Source organism: Syngnathus typhle, linkage group LG3 (genome assembly GCF_033458585.1).
Source record: "Syngnathus typhle isolate RoL2023-S1 ecotype Sweden linkage group LG3, RoL_Styp_1.0, whole genome shotgun sequence".
Taxonomy (NCBI): domain Eukaryota; kingdom Metazoa; phylum Chordata; class Actinopteri; order Syngnathiformes; family Syngnathidae; genus Syngnathus; species Syngnathus typhle.
The window spans coordinates 13,385,034-13,407,625 of record NC_083740.1 but is presented as its reverse complement, the minus strand read 5'-3'; the positions used below and the strand labels follow the sequence as shown (position 1 = coordinate 13,407,625).

At 41.1% G+C, this 22,592-nt stretch overlaps 1 protein-coding gene across 4 annotated transcripts; it reads right to left on the bottom strand.

Moving 5' to 3' along the window:
* Positions 1-425: 425 nt before the first annotated feature.
* LOC133151565 (myotubularin-related protein 7-like) lies at positions 426-21,762 on the bottom strand. Of its 4 annotated transcripts, none has more exons than XM_061274715.1 (14): positions 21,370-21,761; positions 17,838-17,963; positions 15,541-15,703; positions 14,004-14,161; positions 13,014-13,142; positions 12,800-12,934; positions 12,567-12,699; positions 11,959-12,068; positions 11,437-11,562; positions 6,615-6,664; positions 4,358-4,558; positions 3,432-3,566; positions 1,706-1,832; positions 426-1,412 (listed from the first exon to the last, which is right to left on the bottom strand). In XM_061274715.1, the coding sequence occupies exons 1-14, from the start codon at positions 21,391-21,393 to the stop codon at positions 1,056-1,058; spliced, it is 1,974 nt and encodes a 657-aa protein (XP_061130699.1). In that variant the 5' UTR covers positions 21,394-21,761; the 3' UTR covers positions 426-1,055. The 4 variants fall into 4 exon arrangements, with proteins under 4 accessions (XP_061130699.1, XP_061130700.1, XP_061130701.1 ...); XM_061274717.1 differs by having other exon boundaries at positions 1,215-1,412; positions 1,660-1,832; positions 21,370-21,762; XM_061274718.1 differs by having other exon boundaries at positions 1,215-1,416; positions 21,370-21,762.
* Positions 21,763-22,592: the final 830 nt, after the last annotated feature.

Sequence of the window (22,592 nt, the reverse complement as noted above, 5' to 3'; positions counted from 1 at the left end):
TCTTAAGATTTTTCTTTGTTTGCACACTATTCAATTCACCAACCAGTTCTCGCACCCCTAACCCTAAATAATTATTATAATAATAATTGGTTTACTTTACAGCTATAAGGCTTAATTAGTATTATCCCTAATGCCAATTAACACAATGACTTCTTGATTTCCAGAATTTTTCACTTTTTTCAGTTACCTATTATCCCCGAAAAATTGTAGATTTCCCCCAGGGTATCCTCGCACCCCCTAGGAAGCATTCTCGCACCCCTAGGCGGTGCGAGCACCCGCGGTTAAGAACCACTGGTTTAAATAAACAGTGATGCACTCAACTGCTAAATCACATTACAATTTGAGCACGCAAACATTAATAAATTATATTGCACAAAATGACATGGAGGGAAAGAAGTTATGATCAGCTGTTGATACAAAGAATGTTCACATTTAGTTCTTCCTTTATTAAGTCCATCCATCCCTTCTAGTTCATTGACAAAGTGATTCCTAGGGGTTCTATAATCCAGTAAAATAGCAGTTTAAAACCAAACCGTTCCACATTGGCTTTTCAATGTTAATACTACATGACAAACGTTTGACACTAATTTCTCTTTCTGAGTTGCTTAGATGATGAGTACCATAACCATTATTTCTCTTGAAGCAAGATTTTTCTTGAAGCAACTCTTATTTCCCAAAATAGATAGCCGTTACATCTTATGACCGACATGATTACAGAACCAACAGTTTCTTTGTCAAAAAGCCAAATTGAATGAACTTGTAATGCAGCAGCCACTTCATAATCGTAATGTAAATAAACTCTCGCTAGGTTTGTATTGAGCAATATTGCAATTACCTTGCATGAAATGTATAACAACCCCATTGTACAAGTGCGGTTCTTTAATTAAAAATACAGCAAATGAGCGCTCAGATTTTGTTTATATTTAAAAAAAAAGAAAAGAGGCTCTCTCATCTTAAATAATGTGTGACAAAAAACATCTGTGAAGAACAACAAAAAGCATTTAAAATGAAACAATGCGAACAGACTTCGACTCCAATTATTTGTTAATTATAAGTCAGGCTGTAGTGAAGGCTACCTTGTCCGTCTCAGGGTCCTTGCCCTCCTCCCCACCACTGGAAGACCGACTGCTGAGGTCGGCCACACCTGATTCCAGGTCGCTGGAGATGTCGTCCGCGTTGAGATGTTTGACCAGGACGGACTGGCCTAGGGGCAGGATGAGAGTGGGGGGTTTCACCTTGGTGTTTTGATCGGCTGGTCCAAAGGTCTTGTGGTCCTGTGCGGGGCTGGTGATTGGGATTGCGTATGTGGTGGGTGGGTCCGGCCCACAGTGTCTCTGTTGAATGTGCCGAGTCCTCCTTTTAACCACTACTTTCTCCAAGGTTATTGGCTTCTCTGTTAGCACAGATATCCTCTGCATAAGAAAGGAAAAGTAAAAAGTCCTCTTTATTTACTCATCAGATTCCTCAGGAAAAACACTAAGACACTTTTTTAAGACAGTTTTTTGAAACAAAGATGGGAGAGCATTGACTGATTGATCTGTTATGTATCAAAGTGCCAATGTTGTTGTGAAGGTTTGTATTTAGCTAAACAATGCTAAGGAAGGAAGGTTAGGGAAGAAGGTTTGTAGTGGTGTCATGATTGTTCTGTGTGTCGTCTGCCTTGTCTGGAGCCCGGGTGGTGATGAACGTTTCCTCCTGGTGCTACCTCCTGGTGATTGGTCAATTCCTCTTCCAGCTGCAGGGACTCCTCCCTCATAGCAGACAGGAAGTCTGCAGGTGATTGGCAAGGAGGCGATGACCGCTCCGTATGGTTGTAAAGTCCCTTCCACATTCTTAAATAGGGGGAAAAAAAGAGAGTACACACAGAAAGTAAGATGTCAGCAGGAGCTCATCTTTCAGGAATTGGGCTTTAGAGACACAGGGCAGAAGTACGAGTCCTGCTGTGGACCAAAATGTAAAGATTTAAACGAGTGGAAGCGATGCTGATCTTTCTGATTACTGGCTAATGCAAAGTGGCCATTAAGCAAGGCACACTCTGACATCTCCCCTTGCATAAACACATTTTTGACTTGGTTCTCTGTAGCATGCAACACAAAAATATGCACCAGGGTGTAAATGAAAATTGGGGAAATCAAGTGTAAAAAAAATTACAATGTTGTTATGTGCACCACTCACTGGTATTTTGATTACTAATAGTGCATTTATGGAATATGAATTAAGATGCAATATCAACCCAATTTAATCCACTTTAGGGGGGCAGTCATTTTGCCACTTGCTGTCCACTGAAAATGACAATCCGGCTGAGCTGAACAGCGGCTTCAGTGCTAGAGATCTGCGCACACACAATCGGTTGGGCGTACCGTCTGGTCCTGTATTCCCAGCAATCAGTTTAATTTCTTTTTTGTGGACTTGATTTAAGGCTTGGCACACACTGACGTATTCAACTTCTAAATACTAATTGAGTCATGTGGGTGCCACTCTGTTCATACCGAGATATGACATGTGGCTCAACCGACGCACGAGAGAGAAGTCGGCGACAATGTCAACGAAGAAGACGATGGCAACAAAAACAAAACCGGCTGTAAGAGGAAGCCTGCTCTGCCCCCTCTAGCAGTGACCGACTACAACGCAACATTGCATTTAAGTTTTTTTTTTTTTATCCTAAAATGGCCTAACTCTAATCTCGTGGTGCATTCCAGCCAAATACTAGTGGATTGTGACTAGACTCTCGTTGTTACTGTTACTTTGCAAAACAAAGGTTGGTGGCTATGGTGCTCATCTTGCTTGCTGCTGCTGCTTCTATGATAGCTTCTTCTGTGCGTCTCGCTTCTATTACACAGATGAAGAAGCACTGCCCTGCGAAAGTAGTCGCAGCAATTTACTTTTGCTTTGAACAATAACATCAACAAGGCGTGCATTAAACCGGATTGCACTTTTGGCTAAAGATGCTAGATTTCAGTTAAGGTAGCCTATTTTAAAACAAATGTTAACAAAAACATCAGGGGGGGAAGGAAAATGATTATTTGTCGACGTTTCATCATCCTGGAACTGCAATCGGTGACTGAGCACTCCCCTCTGCCCGAACGCAACTGTTTACTATCTGGCTTATACGGCTTGACTGATTGACTCAACGGCACATCTGAATAATGTTCATAGTTTCCCAACAGAACGTGCCAGTGCACACCGTAGCAGCGGCTCTTCCTAACAGGGACAGACATGCTGCGTCAGAACACAGTGCAGGTATGAATGGGCGAATGTGAGACTTTGTAAAGGGCTTTGAACACCATGTTGTCGATATAAGCACTATATAAGTGCACTCCATTTGCTGACACGCCTCCCAAAAAATTCCGCAAAACAGAGATGGCGAAAGTTGAACCGCGATACAGCGAAGGAACACCATAGTATTGAATGTCCATACTGCGATTACTTACTTAAAACAGTAGGGGGTGGTGTTAGGTCTCAGGACACCCTGACATTGACTCAGTTCAGCCTTGTACAGTGGATTGGTAAAGTCTGCTCTGTCCTTCCATAGCTGGGGCCACACCGAATGACTCCGTTCATGAAGCCTGATACATACGCACAACATTAGCAGTTATTCGCATGAACCCAAATGTACCCTTGGGCTATTACATAATTTATGCAGTACATGGTATTACTACAGCAAAACAAAAAATGCCTTCTATAAGTTTATTAAACATTATTACCACTGACAACTATCTCCACAAATTTAGAAGATCAATGGAAAACTGTAGGATAGTGATGATTGTAGAACAACTGATTTGAGATCAGACTTTGGATCTCATGTGTGTTAGACAGAATAATAATCACTAGATTCAAAGAAATCCCCTCAAAGCTTAGAGCTCAATCACAAATTAACTAGTGTCCAGGCATTTAGAGCCACGTGAAACTAAGTTCAGCAAGCGGCAATAAAAGTTTTATTGGATTGTTATTGTTATGTTGTTATGGATGACCCTGCCCCACATTATCAGTCACGCAGTAATATTTTGTGTCTTTGCTATGACATTTGCAGTGGACACTTTTGAGGTCTTTACTGATGGTTAAAAGATAAATCCTATGATTAAATTATTTGCATGATTTAACAAAACATAGCTTTTTAGTTCAGTATTTTGTTTTTGTGTACACATCACTGCTTGTGCTTGGACTCCATTTAAAGGACATGGAATACTTTCCATACTAATCATAACGAACAGTAATATTCTTAATGGTATTTTATTTTATTCTCTCTAGCGTGCAAACTTGAGTTGAGAGCCTTTCTTCAGCACCTGAAACTACAGTCTTGTACCTGAAAAGGTTTTTGACACCACTGGTCCATTAGATTCATTCATTTCATTTATACCTCATATCCTTGCGTTCCTTTTGACAGTTGCCCAGGAATGTCCCGTAATGGCAGGAGTAGACGTGTGTGTGTATCGCAATAAGGAAGCACTCGTTGAACTCAAAGGCACATGGAAACTGTTCAGACAGCTGCCACACACATTCCAAGAACTGATCAATAACCGGGGACACTTCTTTAGGATCGCCATCCAAGTGGGCATACCTGAAGAAATAAATAGAAATATTTTGTTAATCAGCATCCATCCATGACTTTTCTACATATTTTGTTTATCCTGTTCATGATAATCTTTGGAGGAGAAGCCGAAGAGAGGAAAATACACAAACAACAACTACCGTTTTTTTCCCCCATGTATAATGCGCCCCGATGTATAATACGCACCCTAAAAATGGCATATCAATGCTGGAAAAAAGCCTGTACCCATGTATAATACGCACCCAAAATTGGACTTTTTTATTTTTTACTTTTTTAAAGTCCCAATGATCGTCACACACGCATCTGGGTGTGGTGAAATTTGTCCTCTGCATTTGACCCATCCCTGTGTGATTTTGATCCATCCCTTGGGGGAGAGGGGAGCAGTGAGCAGCAGCGGCGCCACGCTCTGGAATCATTTGGTGATCTAACCCCCCAATTCCAACCCTTAATGCTGAGTGCCAAGCAGGGAGGCAATGGGTCCCATTTTTATAGTCTTTGGTATGACCCAGCCAGGTTACTTAAGTCCGTAAACGTAAAATTATTTCAGAAAAAAGATCATCTTTGGGAACAACCGGATGTTATTCTGCCGGTCAGTATCACTGCACATGCAGTAGCAAACTCGATAGCGAAGAAATATGTGAGACTCTCAACGGGATCACCAATATTTGAGTGATGTTCCAGTTATTTATCACAATTTGTTTACCAAGTCCGCATTTTAAAAACATGCATGTTGGGTTACTGAAGACTGTAAATTGTTCATAAGTGTTCATATTTGAGTGAATGCTTGTTTGATTGTGCTCTGTGATTGGCTTATGGGCTCCCACATGACCAAAATGAGTACATGTGGTAGAAAACAGATGCATGAATTTAGATACGCTGGTTTGTAGTAAAGAGAATATAATATTTGTCAGCGAACCACACAGTAAATGTTTTTGGTAAGGTTTTTAGCCAGTTTGAGGACAAGCGATTTAAACATTGGATGCATGGACAATGTTGGGGAAAGCGACCTCAACATTGGCACTAGATGTGTGTGTGACAATCATTGGGACTTTAACTTAACTTTAACTTAATGTCCTCACGCTACTCGTCATTGCTTCTTGGTGCCATTAATGAGGTTTCTGACTTTGTGAGTGGTCCTTGAACACAGCTTGAGTCTACTGCAGAATACAATCGACAAGAAAATTAAAGAAAAGAAACCAAGTAACTGAAAATGGAAATCTACGAACACAAAAGTGTCAGCCGGGTCCCGACTCAGCCAGGAGGCTCAACTCGGACCGCGTCACAACGCCCGGAGTTCGTCTTGTTGGAAAGATTGGGAGCATCAGACTTCCAGCGAGGAGGCTGACCCTTCAGCTGAGTGTGGCCGTTTAAAGCGCCTCCTTCTCAGATAGGTGACGGAGTTGGTACCTCATACATGGACTTCAGGGTAAATGTAACTCAAATGAACCTTTCTCAATTTCAATTGACTATATAACAACGTATGAACAATTCTGCTTACATAAAACTTCGCGGAATGAGTTGTGTTCGCGTATGTTGGTGAATGGTTAAAGGAAATAAATGTGACAGCACACTTCAGCTGCAGAGAGGCTGCTTATTTCTCTAAAATCAGCCACGGAGAGGCTAATCCTTTTAATATGTTGAAGTAGTCAAAAGTAGAGATGCCCATGTAAATTGTGGTGCCAATTGGTAGCTGCTTTTGTACATTTTAAGCGATAGTGTTTACAATGATTTCCAACAGGGAAATTGTGATCTCTTCCTTCTGTGACATCATCAATCAAGACATGGAGGGGAGAGGTGCGTGGCCCTATTCCTCATTAAAAGCGGTTGTTTTTAAATGCATTCGTTGTTTCATTATTTCTCCAAAATGAATGGATAAAATATACAATGCATTAGCTTCATTTTCTTGATAAAAAAAATTGGGCTTGCTCGTGAAAAATGAACCATCCTCAGTTTACCCTCCCTTTTAAAGATTACGTGTTGACTTTCTGTATTTTATTTAATAAAAACAGTAATCATAGCTTACAATCTTTTGTTGATGTGCTGTTAACTTTTACCAGTTACAGACCTGTGAGAAAACTTGTGACCAAATGAAACCCAGTCTCTTTCTATCAGCACCTACATGAGAGAAGAAAACGTATAAATGACGAACAATGAGAATATGGGCAGTACACACACCAGGTATCAGCGTTACATTATTATTTCAAGGTATCGTACTCGCGACAGCAGCCAATACCAACATCGGCCACCCTTTTGAAGGCATTGTACAATCAGAAACTGGAAATTACAAATTAGAAGAATAGAAACTTGCCACTAATGTCATACAATTTTCAAGAGAAATGCTATATTGGGATATATACTTTTTTTTTTTAATTGTGACTTTTTTGGGGAGGGGGTTGATGAATGAAAAGGACTAGTGGTATCGGTACTTGGTATCGGTATTGTGACTACTAGAGAGTGGTATCGGTCTGATAAAAGTTGTATCGAACATCCCTAGAAAATGCATCAGTGACATACGACATAGGTAGGTAATAATAATAATAATGCATTGGATTTATATTGTATTTTTCTATAGAATTCTGTACTCACAGCGCTCACACACTCATTCACACTCTTTTAGTGGTAAACTACACTAGTGACCACAGCTGCCCTAAGGCAGGCTGACAGCCCCTCCGATCACCACCAAACATTTGTATCCAGGCATAAACCAGTTTGAGTGGCACTAGAGGCAAGGTGTGTAAAGTGTCTTGCCCAAGGACTCAAAGACACGTGACTCGGACAGAGCTGGATTCGAACTGCTCTGCTGCCTGAGCCACGGTTGCGACAGGTAAGTACCGTATTTTCCGCACTATTAGGCGCACTTAAAAACTTAAAATTTACTCAAAAAAACACAGTGCACCTTATAATGCAGAGCGCCTTATACAGTGCCTTGCGAAAGTATTCGGCCCCCTTTAACCTTTCAACATTTCGCCACATTTCAGGCTTCAAACATAAAGATATAAAATTCAATTTTTTTTTCAAGAATCAACAACAAGTGGGACACAATTGTGAAGTGGAATGAGACTTATTGGATAATTGTAACTTTTTTAACAAATAAAAAACTGAAAAGTGGGGCATGCAATATTATTTGGCCCCTTTACTTTCAGTGCAGCAAACTCACTCCAGAGGTTCAGTGAGGATCTTTGAGTGATCCAATGTTGTCCTAAATGACTGATGATGATAAATAGAATGCACCTGTGTGTAATCAAATCTCCGTATAAATGCACCTGCTCTTTGATAGTCTCAGGGTTCTGTTTAAAGCGCAGAGAGAACATCAAGACAAAGGAACACACCAGGCAGGTCCGAGATACTGTTGTGGAGAAGTTTAAAGCCGGATTTGGATACAAAAAGAGTTCCCAAGCTTTAAACATCTCAAGGAGCACTGTGCAAGCAATTATATTGAAATGGAAGGACTATCAGACCACTGCAAATCTACCAAGACCCGGCGGTCCCTCCAAACCTTCATCTCAAACAAGGAGAGGACTGATCAGAGATGCAGCCAAGAGGCCCATGATCACTCTGGATGAACTGCAGATAACTACAGCTGAGGTGGGAGAGTCTGTCCATAGGACAACAATCAGTCGTGCACTGCACAAATCTGGCCTTTATGGAAGAGTGGCAAGAAGAAAGCCATTCCTCAAAGATATCCATAAAAAGTCTCGTTTAAAGTTTGCCACAAGCCACCTGAGAGACACACCAAACATGTGGAAGAAGGTGCTCTGGTCAGATGAAACCAAAATTGAACTTTTTGGCCACACCGCAAAACGATATGTTTGGCGTAAAAGCAACACAGCTCATCACCCTGAACACACCATCCCAACTGTCAAACATGGTGGTGGCAGCATCATTGTTTGGGCCTGCTTTTCTTCAGCAGGGACAGGGAAGATGGCTAAAATTGATGGGAAGATGGATGGAGACAAATACAGGACCATTCTGGAAGAAAACCTGTTGGAGTCTGCAAAAGACCTGAGACTGGGACGGAGATTTATCTTCCAACAGGACAATGATCCAAAACATAAAGCCAAATCTACAATGGAATGGTTCACAAGTAGACGTATCCAGGTGTTAGAATGGGCAAGTCAAAGTCCAGACCTGAATCCAATCGAGAATCTGTGGAAAGAGCTGAAGACTGCTGTTCACAATCGCTCCCCATCCAACCTCACTGAGCTCGAGCTGTTTTGCAAGGAAGAATGGGCAAGAATTCCAGTCTCTCGATGTGCAAAACTGATAGAGACATACCCTAAGCGACTTGCAGCTGTAATTGCAGCAAAAGGTGGCGCTACCAAGTATTAGTGCAAGGGGGCCGAATAATATTGCACGCCCCACTTTTCAGTTTATTTGTTAAAAAAGTTTAAATTATCCAATACATTTTGTTCCACTTCACGATTGTGTCCTACTTATTGTAGATTCTTGCCAAAAAATTAAACTTTTATATCTTTATGTTTGAAGCCTGAAATGTCGCGAAATGTTGAAAGGTTCAAGGGGGCCGAATACTTTCGCAAGGCACTGTATATGGATCAATTGATGAATTTGTTGATCCATACTGGTTGAACACAGTGCTCTGCCGAAATGTTTCAGTACGTTTTAGTATGACTAGTAAATTACAAGGTCGCATCGCTTCCCAGCATTACGGCTGTTGTACCCGCGAGGCTATTTCATTTAAAAAATAGGCTGTTCCGTTAATGTTTTAGAGTTCGTTTACGGATGTATATCCAACGGAATCAAAAATAAGCAGCACCAATGTTTTAAATCAGTCTTTAGCGTTCGACGTCCCATTAGCAACCCCCCCCCCCCCCAAAGAAAAGCGAGCGCGCAGCGTTCGCTTTTCCCATTAGCACCACCAGCCCCCACGCCCCCGGAAGAGAAGCGAGCGCGCAGCGTTCGACGTCCCATTAGCATTATCATATTCTTTCGAGCCATTCTTTTGAGAAACGCGATTGTTTACCGGGGACCGCCACGACACTTTGCTGAGGCTCATGGGAGTCTGCGAGCTGAGGCTCATGGGAGTTTGTGGGCGGCTAATGCTATAATGATAGCTGCTATATGCACGAGGCTATTTCATTTCAAAATAGGCTGCTCCGTTAATGCTTCGAGTAAATTTACGGATCGATATGGAAGGGAAACATAAGTAAGCAGTACCAATGTGTTAGATCGAACTTTAGTCAGTTCCGATCATTTTATAGGAGATAGTTTGAGAAACGCGATTGTTTACAGAGGGCTCATTGGTTATTGGCCGCAACCCTAGTCAACCTCAGTTTGTTGCAGTATAGCTTCTATTACCGTTTTTTTCCGTGTATAGTGCGCCCCCATGTATAGTACGCACCCCTAAAAATGGCATGCTGATGCTGGAAAAAAGCTTGTACCCATGTATAATACGCACCGAATTTTTATGAATTTTTTTAAAAAAAAAAAAAATTTATTTTTTTATTTTTTTTTTTTAAGTCCCAATGATCGTCACACACGCAGGGAGGCAATGGGTCCCATTTTTATAGTCTTTGGTATAGTCTTAACTAGGCTGAATGTAATTTTTTTTGTTGGCGTTGATTTCTCCGACTGCCCGTAAACGCACCACCGCGCTCCGTGCGCATGGAGCGTGTTTGAAGTGAACAGCAGAGAAGAAAGGAACAAGGCAAAGTGTTGTGAAATAAAATATTACCTGTAATACGGATTTAGGTAGAGAACTGAACTCTCGCTCTTTATATAGCTGACGTGTCTTGCTCATCCGTTCTGCGCATCTGTAATGGCGGCCTCCGTATGATATCCGGTTTGCGTGTGTGCGAGAGCGAGAGAGAGCGAGAGAGACAGCGTGCGAGAGAACGCTCAACCGTAGCGCGCCGCCGACCGCCCAACTGCACCGGGCTGGCCGATTATTGTGACAGAGCCGTCGCTGAAATTTAGAAGATATTTTTAAAGTCCTGATGTACTTTCTAAAATTTAAGTGGACCTCAGTGCGCACTGCGCAGGGAGCTTAATTTGGTGCGGTCGCGCAACCGCAGCGCGCCGGGCGCTCACTGTCGCATTGCTTAAAGAGCGCCTTTGTGTTTTAGGATGAACAGCAGAGACCAAAGGAACAAGGCAAAGTGTTGTGAAATAAAATATTACCTGTAATACGCATTTTGTTATTTGCTGATTGAAACTGCTAATTAAACTGTGAATTGAAACTAATAGGAAGAAAACAACTCTCGCTCTTTATATAGCTGACGTGTCTTGCGCATCCGTTCTGTGCATTTTATTTCACAACACTTTGCCTTTCTTCTCTGCTGTTCACTTCAAACACGCTCCATGCGACCGCAATGCTCTCGTATCAGACGCTTGCTCGATCACCTGCTCGTTTGCTGTCCCGTGCGCGCACGAAGCGCGGTGGTGCGTTTACGGGCAGTCGGAGAAATCAACGCCAACAAAAAAAATTACATCCAGCCTAGTTAAGACCATACCAAAGACTATAAAAATGGGACCCATTGCCTCCCTGCGTGTGTGACAATTATTGGGACTTATAAAAAAAAAAAAAAAAAAAAATTAAAAAAAAAAAAATTTTTTTTTTTTTTTTTTTGTACCCATGTATAATGCGCACCCCGGATTTTAGGACAATAAATTAGTAAAATTTTGCGCACTATACACGGAAAAAAACGGTATATGCGCCTTTTAATCCAGTGCGCCCTATATATGAAATAATTTCTAAAATAAAAAATGCAATGAGGGTGCGCCTTATAATCCAGTGCGCCTTATGGTGCGAAAAATACGGTACTGTACACGACATAATCAGAGAAACAGAGCTGAGCTAAATAAAAGTCACCTTCCAACTACAAATACTGCATGTCTGCATGCGTGAGTACGTGCGTGCATGCGTTTACCATCATTCCTTTGATAGTTCGATAAAATGGGTCCAACAGTACGCTGGCTACCGAACAGGCTTGAGCTGTCCGATCCCAACCATCCGAACAGTGGACCAACACACTGACTCCTTCATCAGCCACTGCCTGAAAATATAACATTATAAACCTTTGTGTCAAAAATGTAACTACCTTAACTATGTTAAACAAGATTTAGGTTTTCAATAACAACATACAGTAACATAATTTCAACCCGCATTGTAATGCTTTTAATCAATCATATAGCTAGCATACAGTACACACATTGATTGTTGTATTTTGAGTTACTTTGAAGTAACAATAAATTTACTTTGCTATCCAGGCTTTAAAGTGACTACTTAACATTAGATCAAAGTGTCATTTCTTCAGTGTTGTCCCATGACAAGATACAATTAAAACATTGCAGAAATGAGAGGGGTGTACTCACTTTTGTGATATACTGTATATACTAAAGTAAATAGCAGTGTGTTAAGTGTTTCCAGTGTTCAAGAAGTGAGCAAATACCCTGGCAATGAAGACTCCAGCATCTATGATAGCTTTAATGTGTTTCAGCCAACCAGAGTTTTCCAGACCCCAAAGGAAGTCAGTCATTGATGGAGATCGCATTTCACCCACTGCGTGGAAGACACAAATTTTACACAAATACATACATGACAAAGCAATAAAACCTCTCCAAATCATTATTTTTGTGTCATTTAGTGGACAAGCAAGAGGAACTTTCACACTGGCTTCCTGGTAAATTGGCACATCAGAGGCGCAACAGTAACAGGAGAGCCAAGATGTATTGGCCTCTCTCTTTTAGATTGAAGTGTGGATTCACATCGTCCATTGGGCTCAAAGCAATGAAACAATTACATGAAACAGCCACAATCGTTTTCGACACAATGGGTGCGGTGGAGAGTTTCTCGCATTAGACTTCACATTTTACTTGCAGGAAGCAACATTCGGTCTCAGTTATGCCTTTGACGCTATGTCAGAAGGTGGTGATTTACTCGGCCATCCTGAACCAGTCTTACCGCTTCAATCCTTAACAGTAATCCAGGAGAAGGAAGGGAGGGCGGGGCGAAGACAGTTTACATGGCCAGTATGAAAGGGACTGCACTCTTACTTACCGTCGATAATTTTCTGTTGGCTGTTCCTCATCACATGAATGTTTTCTATGCCAATGAAGTGCAGCTTGATGTTGGTATAATGGTCCTCATTCTCATAGCCTTTACCAGCAGCTCTGTTTGCCATAGCATTCAGCTAGACACACATTCATGAAGCGCATTTTACAAAAACAATAGTATAACCTAATTTACACAGCTGCGTTATTTCTCTCTGAAGCACTCCTTGGGTGTGTTACCTTGGGCCTTGTATCTACCACATAAATATAGGCACTTCCGGGGTTGGATTTCATCACAGCCTGCAGCATGGCCTCATCCTCCTGACAACGTCCACTGAAGCCTGACAGTGGCTGACTACACCTGCACACAGCAGCCTAAATGGCAATGAAACATCAACATCTTACTATTAATATAACACTCACTCAGTTCTTTAGGTTCGTCTGAAACACTGACCAGTGTGTCCTGGTGAAAGTACGACAGAGCAGGAAATCGTCCCCGGCTCCTGAACTTTGAGCTGCCCAAAATGACGGTAGGGGAGGCTGACTTTGGAATAAATAGCTCGGATGGATATGTTTCACATACCTGGGAAAAGATGACATAATGAAGACGGCATAACATATTATTTGGTATTGTTCACGGGTAAAATGGCTGTTGTCAATTTCTATACACATGGTTCATGGGTGACCTACTCTTTCAAAACAAAACTAGAAAAAGATTGAAAAATGCTGAATGTTAGTGCAGCATATAATTTAACAAGGAATGTTTTAGTAACGTATCTACTGTATTTTCTGGACTATAAATCGCTCTGGAGTACAAGCCGCACCAGCCATAAAATGCCTAATAAAGAAGAAAACCACATATAAGTCGCACCGGAGTACAAGTCGCATTTTTGGGAGAACTTTATTCGACAAAATCCAACACCATGAACAGACATAAACAGGCAACAACAGACGAAACGATACGGTATGCTAATGGTACATAAACACAAACAAGGACCTGTGAACGTGCCTGACGTAACATTAACAGTTATGCAAATAACTATAACATAAATAACACGTTTATCAAACCATCCGTGTCACTCCAAATCATTAAATCCATCGAAATCTTTGTCTTTTGTGTAAACAACGCCGCTGCTGACCCTGGAAGTACATGCTGCGCTGACGTCGGACTCATCGTCTGTTGCTGTTGTTAACAGAAGTTAGGATGAACTACCTTCATCAACGAGACTTTATCATGTGAGGGAGCCGTGACGCAGTGACAAAAACTAAATGTGTAATGTCATATTGTGGAATAAAAACGAGACTAAATGTGGTTTATAAAAAAGTATGCTAAAATGTCTCTTCATTTTTGTTAACCAAACGTGCCGAAATGTGGTGGATGGATGACATCAAAATGGAAATGTTGAAAATGGTTGGTAAAAGAATCACAAAAAGACCAACTAACCCTGTATTCGCTGTTGGCTGCTGATGCGACCCAGAGGTTATTTGGAACCCCCATTCTTTTGTAGTCAGCCATGAGGTCTATGAAGCTCCATGACTCTTGCCTCTCCTCCTTGTTAATATTAGGATTGAAGGACAGACAGTACAGCTCACTGTACTTTTCTAAAAATACAAGATATTCAATTAGTATGAAATGCCACATTTTTTTTATTATTCAACATGTCGTTAAGAGTAATCCACTATATGTGGGAGATTACTACCAAACCCGGAAAACAGGCCAGCAAACTTCCTACGTATGTTGCAACATTGAGCAATAATGAGAAAATAATAATAATAATAATAATAAAGTTCATTGTTTGAAGCGAAACTTACTACAAAAATATAGTGTATACGTTTGTCTGTGGGCAAAAGTTCAATACATAAATATCATGTAATGGTAAAATTTGGTTTTATTTGTTAATCACACAGTCATATGTGAGAATCGAACTCATCGTGCCTGCACGATAGACAGGCGAGTGTACCACTACACCACAGGTGTCAAACTCAAGGCCAGATTTGGCCTGCCACATCATTTCATGTAGGCCGCAAAGACAACTTGTGCGTCAAATTCGTGTGTCATTACTAGAATTGCAAATTGTCTTCACTTTTAATATATATATATATTTTTTTAATATTTGACCAGTTTTTACTCGTCTGATTTGAAAACGAGTATTTTGTCAGTTTGTTTTGTAGCTTTTACTGTATATAATATGAGGTGCTCATATATTGATTTGGGTTGACAGTCATAATGGCCACCCGAAAGAAGGTATGACTACAATGTGGCCCGCGAAAAAATTAAGTTTAACACCCCTGCACTACACCATCAGCCACCTCCTTAATAGTACAAATTAATACATGTGACAAGACAATTGTCATCTTGGGTGGCTCTGTAGTGACATCTTGTGTTAAAAAAAACCATTGCAGTCGGACTGCACGATTATGAAAAATATATTAATCATACTTATTCAAACGCAAATTTATTTTTGATAGAAAAGATAAACATTTTTAAACTAAAAATTAACTATTAAAAATAAGACGATTTTTTTGAAATACTATAATTATCTAAGTTCCTTTTGGACCAAACAATATTTAAAATTTGTTATTTTAAAATAATGTAGAAAATTAAGTATGGTTTCAAACATAGTGCATTGGAGTTTACTTGCAATACAATTGCCAGTGAACTGTTGAAACATTTAAATAATTTCAATGAATCAAAATTAGTATTAAATTAATACTAATAATTAATACTATTAATCATTTTGTACAATTATGCCAATTTTCTAATCGTGGAGTGTAGTGATTGAAAACCAAATTGAATTTCAATGAATTGCTCATCCCTACGTTTTAGACATTTGAAATTCCCATGAGTTTGTCATGGTCTCCCTTGTCATTCACCAGGGTGAGGTGGAAGTGCTCTTGCGCTCTTTGATGAATGCGCAAGAAATAGGTTGCAGATATACCGGATAAAAGACACACAGTTAAGCCCTTCAAAACACACAAACCTGGTCTTGACAACCTCAATAATGAGGTGTGGACATCAAGGCAATCTTTCTCCTGTTGGAGGAGAAGCTGGAAGATCCTGAAATCTTTACAACGCAAGATCAGCTGGCTACCAGTGGGTGTGGTGGGCAATCTCTCTACACTGCTTACCATACTGTGTAAGACCTAAAATACAAGACAAAATTAAAATTAAATGCAATTCATAGAATGAATAAACAAAAACTACCCTTAAGGGTTTCAAACTAGCTTTTCCCCTCACAGTAGATCTTGATGGTGATTCGTAAGGAATGGAGCAGTAGATTTTGATAGAGAGAGAGAGAGAGAGAGAGAGAGAGAGAGAGAGAGAGAGAGAGAAAGAGAGAGAGAGAGAGAGAGAGAGAGAGAGAGAGAGAGAGAGAGAGAGAGAGAGAGAGAGAGAGAGCGAGCGAGAGAGAGAGAGAGAGAGAGCGAGAGCGAGAGAGAGAGCGAGAGAGAGAGAGAGACAGAGCGACAGAGCGACAGAGAGAGAGAGAGAGAGAGAGAGAGAGAGAGAGAGAGAGAGAGAGAGAGAGAGAGATTCGTTCTTGATAAACGTTTCCACAATGAAAGCGCGATGCTCACCGGTCCAATTGCGCTTTCATTGTGGAAACGTTTATCAAGAACGAATCTGTAACTGCATCACAACGACCGTTCCGTTTGCGCTTCAGACTTGGTAGACATGATCCCGTACCTGCTCGAAACACGATCTTGTTATGGGTAACTTTTGGGTGGCTGTAACTTTGTAACTTTAGAGCCAGTGGATCAGCATTGAAATGAAAATCAACCGACCGACCACGTACCGCCAGAACTCCAGAAAATGTGGCAGCGGTAAAACCTAAATAACATTGTTTGAAAAGTAAACAAAAATGAAACGAAACAAAACAAAACGGCATTAAGTGTAATTTTCAAAAATAGAAATTTAAATATTTTTTGTTTCTTTAATTTATTTGCATTTTATTAAACCTACAAATGTGTCAGATCATTTTGCCGGACCCTGTATTTAATCAATAAATATTAGCGAAATAATTGAATTATTAACGCATCTATTTAATTAAATATTTTATCTAATGGTGATGTAATTATTTAATCGCACATTTATTTATTTGTTTGAGTTGTTTAATTCCATATTCAATAAATAAATTAAACAGTTAATAAATGACATATTTAATTAAAAATGTCATCCACGCTAAGAAGATGCTGTATTTGCTGTTATTTTAAAGACAAGCTATTTTTTCTCTCGTTTTTCTTGCAATACAGAAATACACAACCATAAAATACTCCAGTAGATGAATGCTGACACTAACATAGGACTACCATCATTTTTTTAACCTACCGTCTTTTGGCATGTATAATGCGCAAAATTTAACAAATTTATTGTCCTAAAATCTGGGGTGCGCATTATACATGGGTACAACAATTTTTGAAGAAAATCTCCCTCGAAATAAAACTTGAAATCACCTTTCTTCTTGTTTGTTGTCAATCGCGCATCGCATTCAGCCATCCTGCCCAACACACTTAGTCAGTAAAATTCATAATTGACGACATCGTTTGATGCGATGGTGCAATCCTTGACGGTGTGCTATTGTCAAATATTGTTTGTTTTTTAATCTCCATCGCAAACCGGATATCATACAGAGGCTGCCATTACAGATGTGCAGAACGGATGCGCAAGACATGTCAGCTATATAAAGAGCGAGAGTTCAGTTCTCTACCTAAATGCGTATTACAGGTAATATTTTAATTCACAACACTTTGCCTTGTTCCTTTCTTCTCTGCTGTTCACTTTAAACACGCTCCATACGAACACAATGCTCTCGTATCAGACGTTTGCTCGATCACCTGCTCGCTTGCTCGATCACCTGCTCATTTGCTGTCACAACGTACCCTACACAAATCCGAAACATTTCTCCGCTACAGAGTTTGCTACCGCATGCACAGTGATACTGACCGGCAGAATAACATCCGGTTGTTCCCAAAGAGGATCTTTTTTCTGAAATAATTTTACGTTTACGGACTTAAGAGTCAAAATTTGGGTGCGTATTATACATGGCTACAGGCTTTTTTCCAGCATCGACATGCCATTTGTAGGGTGCGTATTATACATGGGGGTGTATTATACATGGAAAATGACGGTAATTTATAAGACATGCACCTACTTGCCATGAGCGGTCTGGTCTGCCAGCCGTCCATGCCGGCATATACAGAATCTACCTCAACTTGAACATGTCATGAAAGGAAACTACTTCACTTGATGAGGAGCACCATGCGGCTTCCCACTTACCCATGTCTCCTTGCGAGTCTCTGGGTGGTTCTCAATAAACATTGAATGTGTAGCTGAAAGGTAGAGGGTCCCAACGCTGGCCTTTCTCTGGCCCTTCGACCGGTCCAAGAGACGCACATTTTCCACCTTAAGGAAGCACACGCACGCACGCACACACACGCACGCACACACGGAATGGGATACAGTGTCTAGGGGAAGTGAGAATAGCCTCGTTTCCGCTACTTTTCACGAGGGAATTTTCATGTCACGTTGCGCAGGTCTCTTTTGCACTTCTTTCAGACAAATTAGTTCCGCCTGCATAAAAACGTATTTTCCGAGTCTTTTTTTATAAACAATACAGTGACATTTCTGTTGCTTTGTTTTTGATTTGATGGTTTTCATGCAGTATATCTATTTTTACCAGGGATAACTCATCTTTGACCATCCAAAAGGTGTTAAAAGCAAGCTGCAACTTTTATATCGACCATAAGACATAAGTATTTACGAGGTATTGGGAGACGTTAAGACAAGGTTTTATCAAATTTGTTCACTGTGAAAGAACATTCTACACTGCGGCAAAAGTTGTGTTGCCTGCTTGAAAACCTCTTAAAACGACTCACCTTTCCATGCCTGCTTTAAAAGAGCAAGAAATGAGAAGCCTGCATGCAGCTTAGGTGCTGACCTTGCACATCTGTCTGTTTTCTTTCATAACTCACTAAGATACGTAAACACAATACGTTCCGAAGATTTTTGCAAGCTGAATTGTTCATTGGGTGTTATATACAGTCAAACCTCGGTTTTCGACCACAATCCGTTCCAGAAGGCGGTTCGAGAAGTGAATCGTTCGAATTCCGAATCTATTTTTCCCATTACAAATAATGGAAAAAAATGTAATCCGTTCCTAGACTCCTTAAAATGCCTTTTTTAAGGATTTTTTCAGTTGCGTATTTTTGTCTGATTGCGCAACTGCAGCGCACCACCGAACGCGCAACCGTAGCGCGTCGCCGACTGCGCAACTGCACCGCGCTGGTTGCATTATTGTGACAGAGCCGTCGCTGAAATTTAGAGAATATTTTAAAGGTCCTGCAGGGAGCTTAATTCAGTCCGATCGCGCAACCGCAGCGCGCCGGGCGCTCACTGTCGCATTGCTTTAAGAGCGTCTTTGTGTTTTAGGATGGCTTTACTGATTAGTGGTTAATACAATCCTCAAAGTAACGAAAATACAATAACAACGAACGGAGTCAGTCGGCATGTGGGTCGCGCGGTCGGGTTTTCTCGGGTCTTCTTGGCTCATCTCGCGAGGTTCGACCTCCGAATTTTTGTTCGACAACCGAAGCAAAAACATCTCGAATATTCCGTTTGAATTCCGATTTGTTTGGGAACCTGGACGTTCGAAAACCGAGGTTTGACTGTATTAAATTTAAATTTGTAAGGGTTCATTTGACTTACATTTCCCTCTGCACTGCCTATCTGAAATTTTTAACGACCACATTTGTCTGAACGGTTGGCCTCATCGTAGGAAGTCCGGGACTCCGAATCTTTCCAAGTCCAACTATTACATTTCGACAATCCGACCTCCGGGGGTTGTCTCTGAGTTTAGCCGTAATTGATGCATATGGATGGTTGACTGGCATCGTAACGTACACTGTTCCATCTCCTGCTATGGCTACATGGGTGGGTGTGATGGAGAGGTCCAGTGAAGGTGCTCCTGACTGCCTCTCTGGCCGTTGCTTGACAACACGGTTGGCAGCAGGCACGGAGCTTTTGGGCTTCCTTGATGGTGGTTTGGTGTCTAGCTGTTGAAAGCTGTCTCGACAAGGCGTAGGAAGTTGCGGGATGATTGATGATTGATTGAACATTTATTGATCCCCAGGGGTGGGGAAATTCAGGCCCCAGCAGTATCCATACCACAGAGTGGGTATACAAAAGACACACAGATGACATGAGCGCAACTCAATAGGCTCTCATAAGGCTGCCACACAATGGCGCCACAAAGAAAGCCAGAAAGTGCTCAAGATAAAAGCCATCAAAGCAAATCAAAGTTAAAAGACAAAGGAAAAAAAGTAACAGCGGCCAACCAGCACCCTTCAATATAAGAGAACACCCAAAACACACAAAATAGCCTCCACGGGGTCCATAGACAGGTGTAAGGGCAGTCCAGTTCAACGGCGCCCAATGGACCGTGGTAAAAATGTCCGATCCGAAGAGATACCGAGGTGCGGTAGTCGGTAGAAAGCACCAGCATCGCCAAATTGCCAAAAAGACAGAAAGAAAAAGGAGAAAAGAAGGAAATAAAGAGGAAAAGAGAGAACACTGCTGGGAGGCTGCCACTCACATCGGCGCCATACCAAAAAACTAACTGCAGTGGTTGTTTGCATGTCTGACTGTGGAACTGTAATAACTTTAGGGGCGCTAAATCTAAAAAAATTAAGACCAATCATCAACAAAATTAATACGCACATGCATATTTTTCACTTCAACCTGTAATTCTTGAAACAATCAGCATGATATTTTTGATTATGTGGAGATGATGGAGGATTTTGGTCAGAGGAGGTCACATTTGAATGAGCAAATCCAGAATACCGTACAGACCTCTCATATTTTCTCAGGTTGAAGTTAATATGACGAGGAATGTGGAAATTAATTTGGGTGGAAATTAATCCCCATTTCAGACACGAGGTGACAACAGAACGTGACAAACCAAGCCAGGAAAAAACACACATTACAATGCTTGTCTCCCTCCATAGACAGGCTGGGATGGGGGAAAAAACAGCACGCCAAGCTCCAAAGGTGGGTGGGCCATTTGATCATAAATCTCCTCCCCAAAATGCCCTTAAATCACTACAAATTATTTTAGAGACATGAATTTCTGTAATGTTGGAATATTTTGCAATTGGTATTATTTTGTTCAATTTATTTCATAAAAATCCTCAACGGTTCGAATTTAAATCAAAACAAATGCATTAGGTCTTGGTATTTTAGCGTTGTAATAACATGATAATTTCTCGGCTGTTTTTTTTTAACTAGTTGCCCAATTACGATGCAGTGATTTGGAGGAAAGAAGGAAATTGGTTCGCAGTGCTGTACAATGTTGCGTCATGTTTGGCAGATGCCCGGAGAGTGCATGGACTTCGGCAAAGTGGAGATTTTAACAGATTAATAAAAAGATGTAACATTAATTGTTGTCAGAAAAATCAGTTCCCGTATAACGTGATTGTACAAAGGTATTAAGCATATCGCATTTATAAACGAAACCCATTTCATTATAGGACACACCATTGGTATGTGTAGTGATAGGATGGGCGATTTCTCACATCATTGGTTAACCTATTACGATTGCTTTGTTCACACAGAAGAGGAGTTGTTTAAAAAAAAAACTAAAATCATATAAAATGTGCCGTTTGCACTAACGCCATAGCTCCCGATACTGCTCGTTAGTAAACTCGAGAAGGATTATCAAAGTGTAACTGACAGGGTGAAAATAAACACTGATCAAGAAAATAACGAAACGGAACATCTCAGGTTCAGTACAATCTTGACATGTCAACAATACCTTGGGCGTCCGGATGTGCTCCATCCCTGCCAACCAAAATGGTGGTGCCAAATATAGGACAGCCGTATCTTCCTTTTATCGTCTGTGGTGTTGTTCTCTCCCCCTTACGTCAAGTGCTCTGCATTCCACGTGGCTGTTTTTCGTACAATACCCTGAAATACGTGACATGGTTTTCGTTTCTATAATATGTTCACTACGATGAACCAGGGCAGACCTGCCCTGGCAATGATTTCGCTTCCACCTAACGACAGCTGCAGCGCTATCCCATTCTCTCACACCACTCAGCCCGCGAGGCTGCTGCAGCCACAGACATGTACATATAGACCACCTTGAGCTGTTTGACCCCATGCTGCAACGCGTGGGAGCGTCGGCCATATTTAATGTGGCAGATATCATCGAATGTTTTCTGTCGCGCTGCAGCATTACGTCACACTCCTGACTCTTTACGGGAAACAGGAAGCGCCCCCGAAATTAGATTTACTTTCGGTTATGTCGCAACCTAATATGTCTAGTGATGGGTCCATGAGGCGTCGTGTATCGTTTCGACACATTGCCAAACTGTATTGACATTGTGTCGATACTGTGTCGCTGACTGCTGACACCCGCTGGACATTAAAAATAATACAGGCGACCCAGGGCTGTGCCTAAACTTTTGGGGGCTCTAGGTAAACAAATTTATGGGCCCCCCCTGGTGCGCTAACAAAGTGTGCCCCTGCTGGCACCAGACGCTCTTGGCGCCCTTGGCTTAGTTTATTTCGATTTATTTAATTGTTAGTCACATTAGCCACATTTCTGGGTTATTTATACTACCTACCATAATGACTAACGTGTTTATTCCGATAGATAGGGTCCCGTCCGTCATTACAGGCTGACAGTAACATTAACTAAAACTCTTTGACTGCATTCAGTTAGTTTTACTGTTATACCTAACTTAATCCTCATTATATTGATATCTGTTCCACTTAACACTGCATTGCCTTCTTTTTTCTTCATCCTCTTTCTTTCTCTTTCTTTTCTCACTTCTAGAGGGATAAGTCCGCTTCATGATGTAGCGTAGGCCTACACGGTGCACCTGTCTCCATTTTCTTCAAACTGATTGAGAAGAAGCAATCACACCAGAGATAAGCTTCGCGGGCAGAAACCGGGCAGAAACCGTTCTATTTTCTGACTGGCTGATGCACAAGACCATGGGGCCCCTTTAGGGTGGTTTCCTACTCCGATGT

Coding starts and splice junctions, on each gene's coding strand:
- LOC133151565 (XM_061274715.1), bottom strand. CDS start 21,393: ATGGAGCACATCCGGACGCCCAAG. Junction 17,964..21,369: donor AGCACATCCGGACGCCCAAG/GTATTGTTGACA, acceptor TGCTTCCTTAAG/GTGGAAAATGTGCGTCTCTT. Junction 12,700..12,799: donor TGGTAGATACAAGGCCCAAG/GTAACACACCCA, acceptor ATGTGTGTCTAG/CTGAATGCTATGGCAAACAG.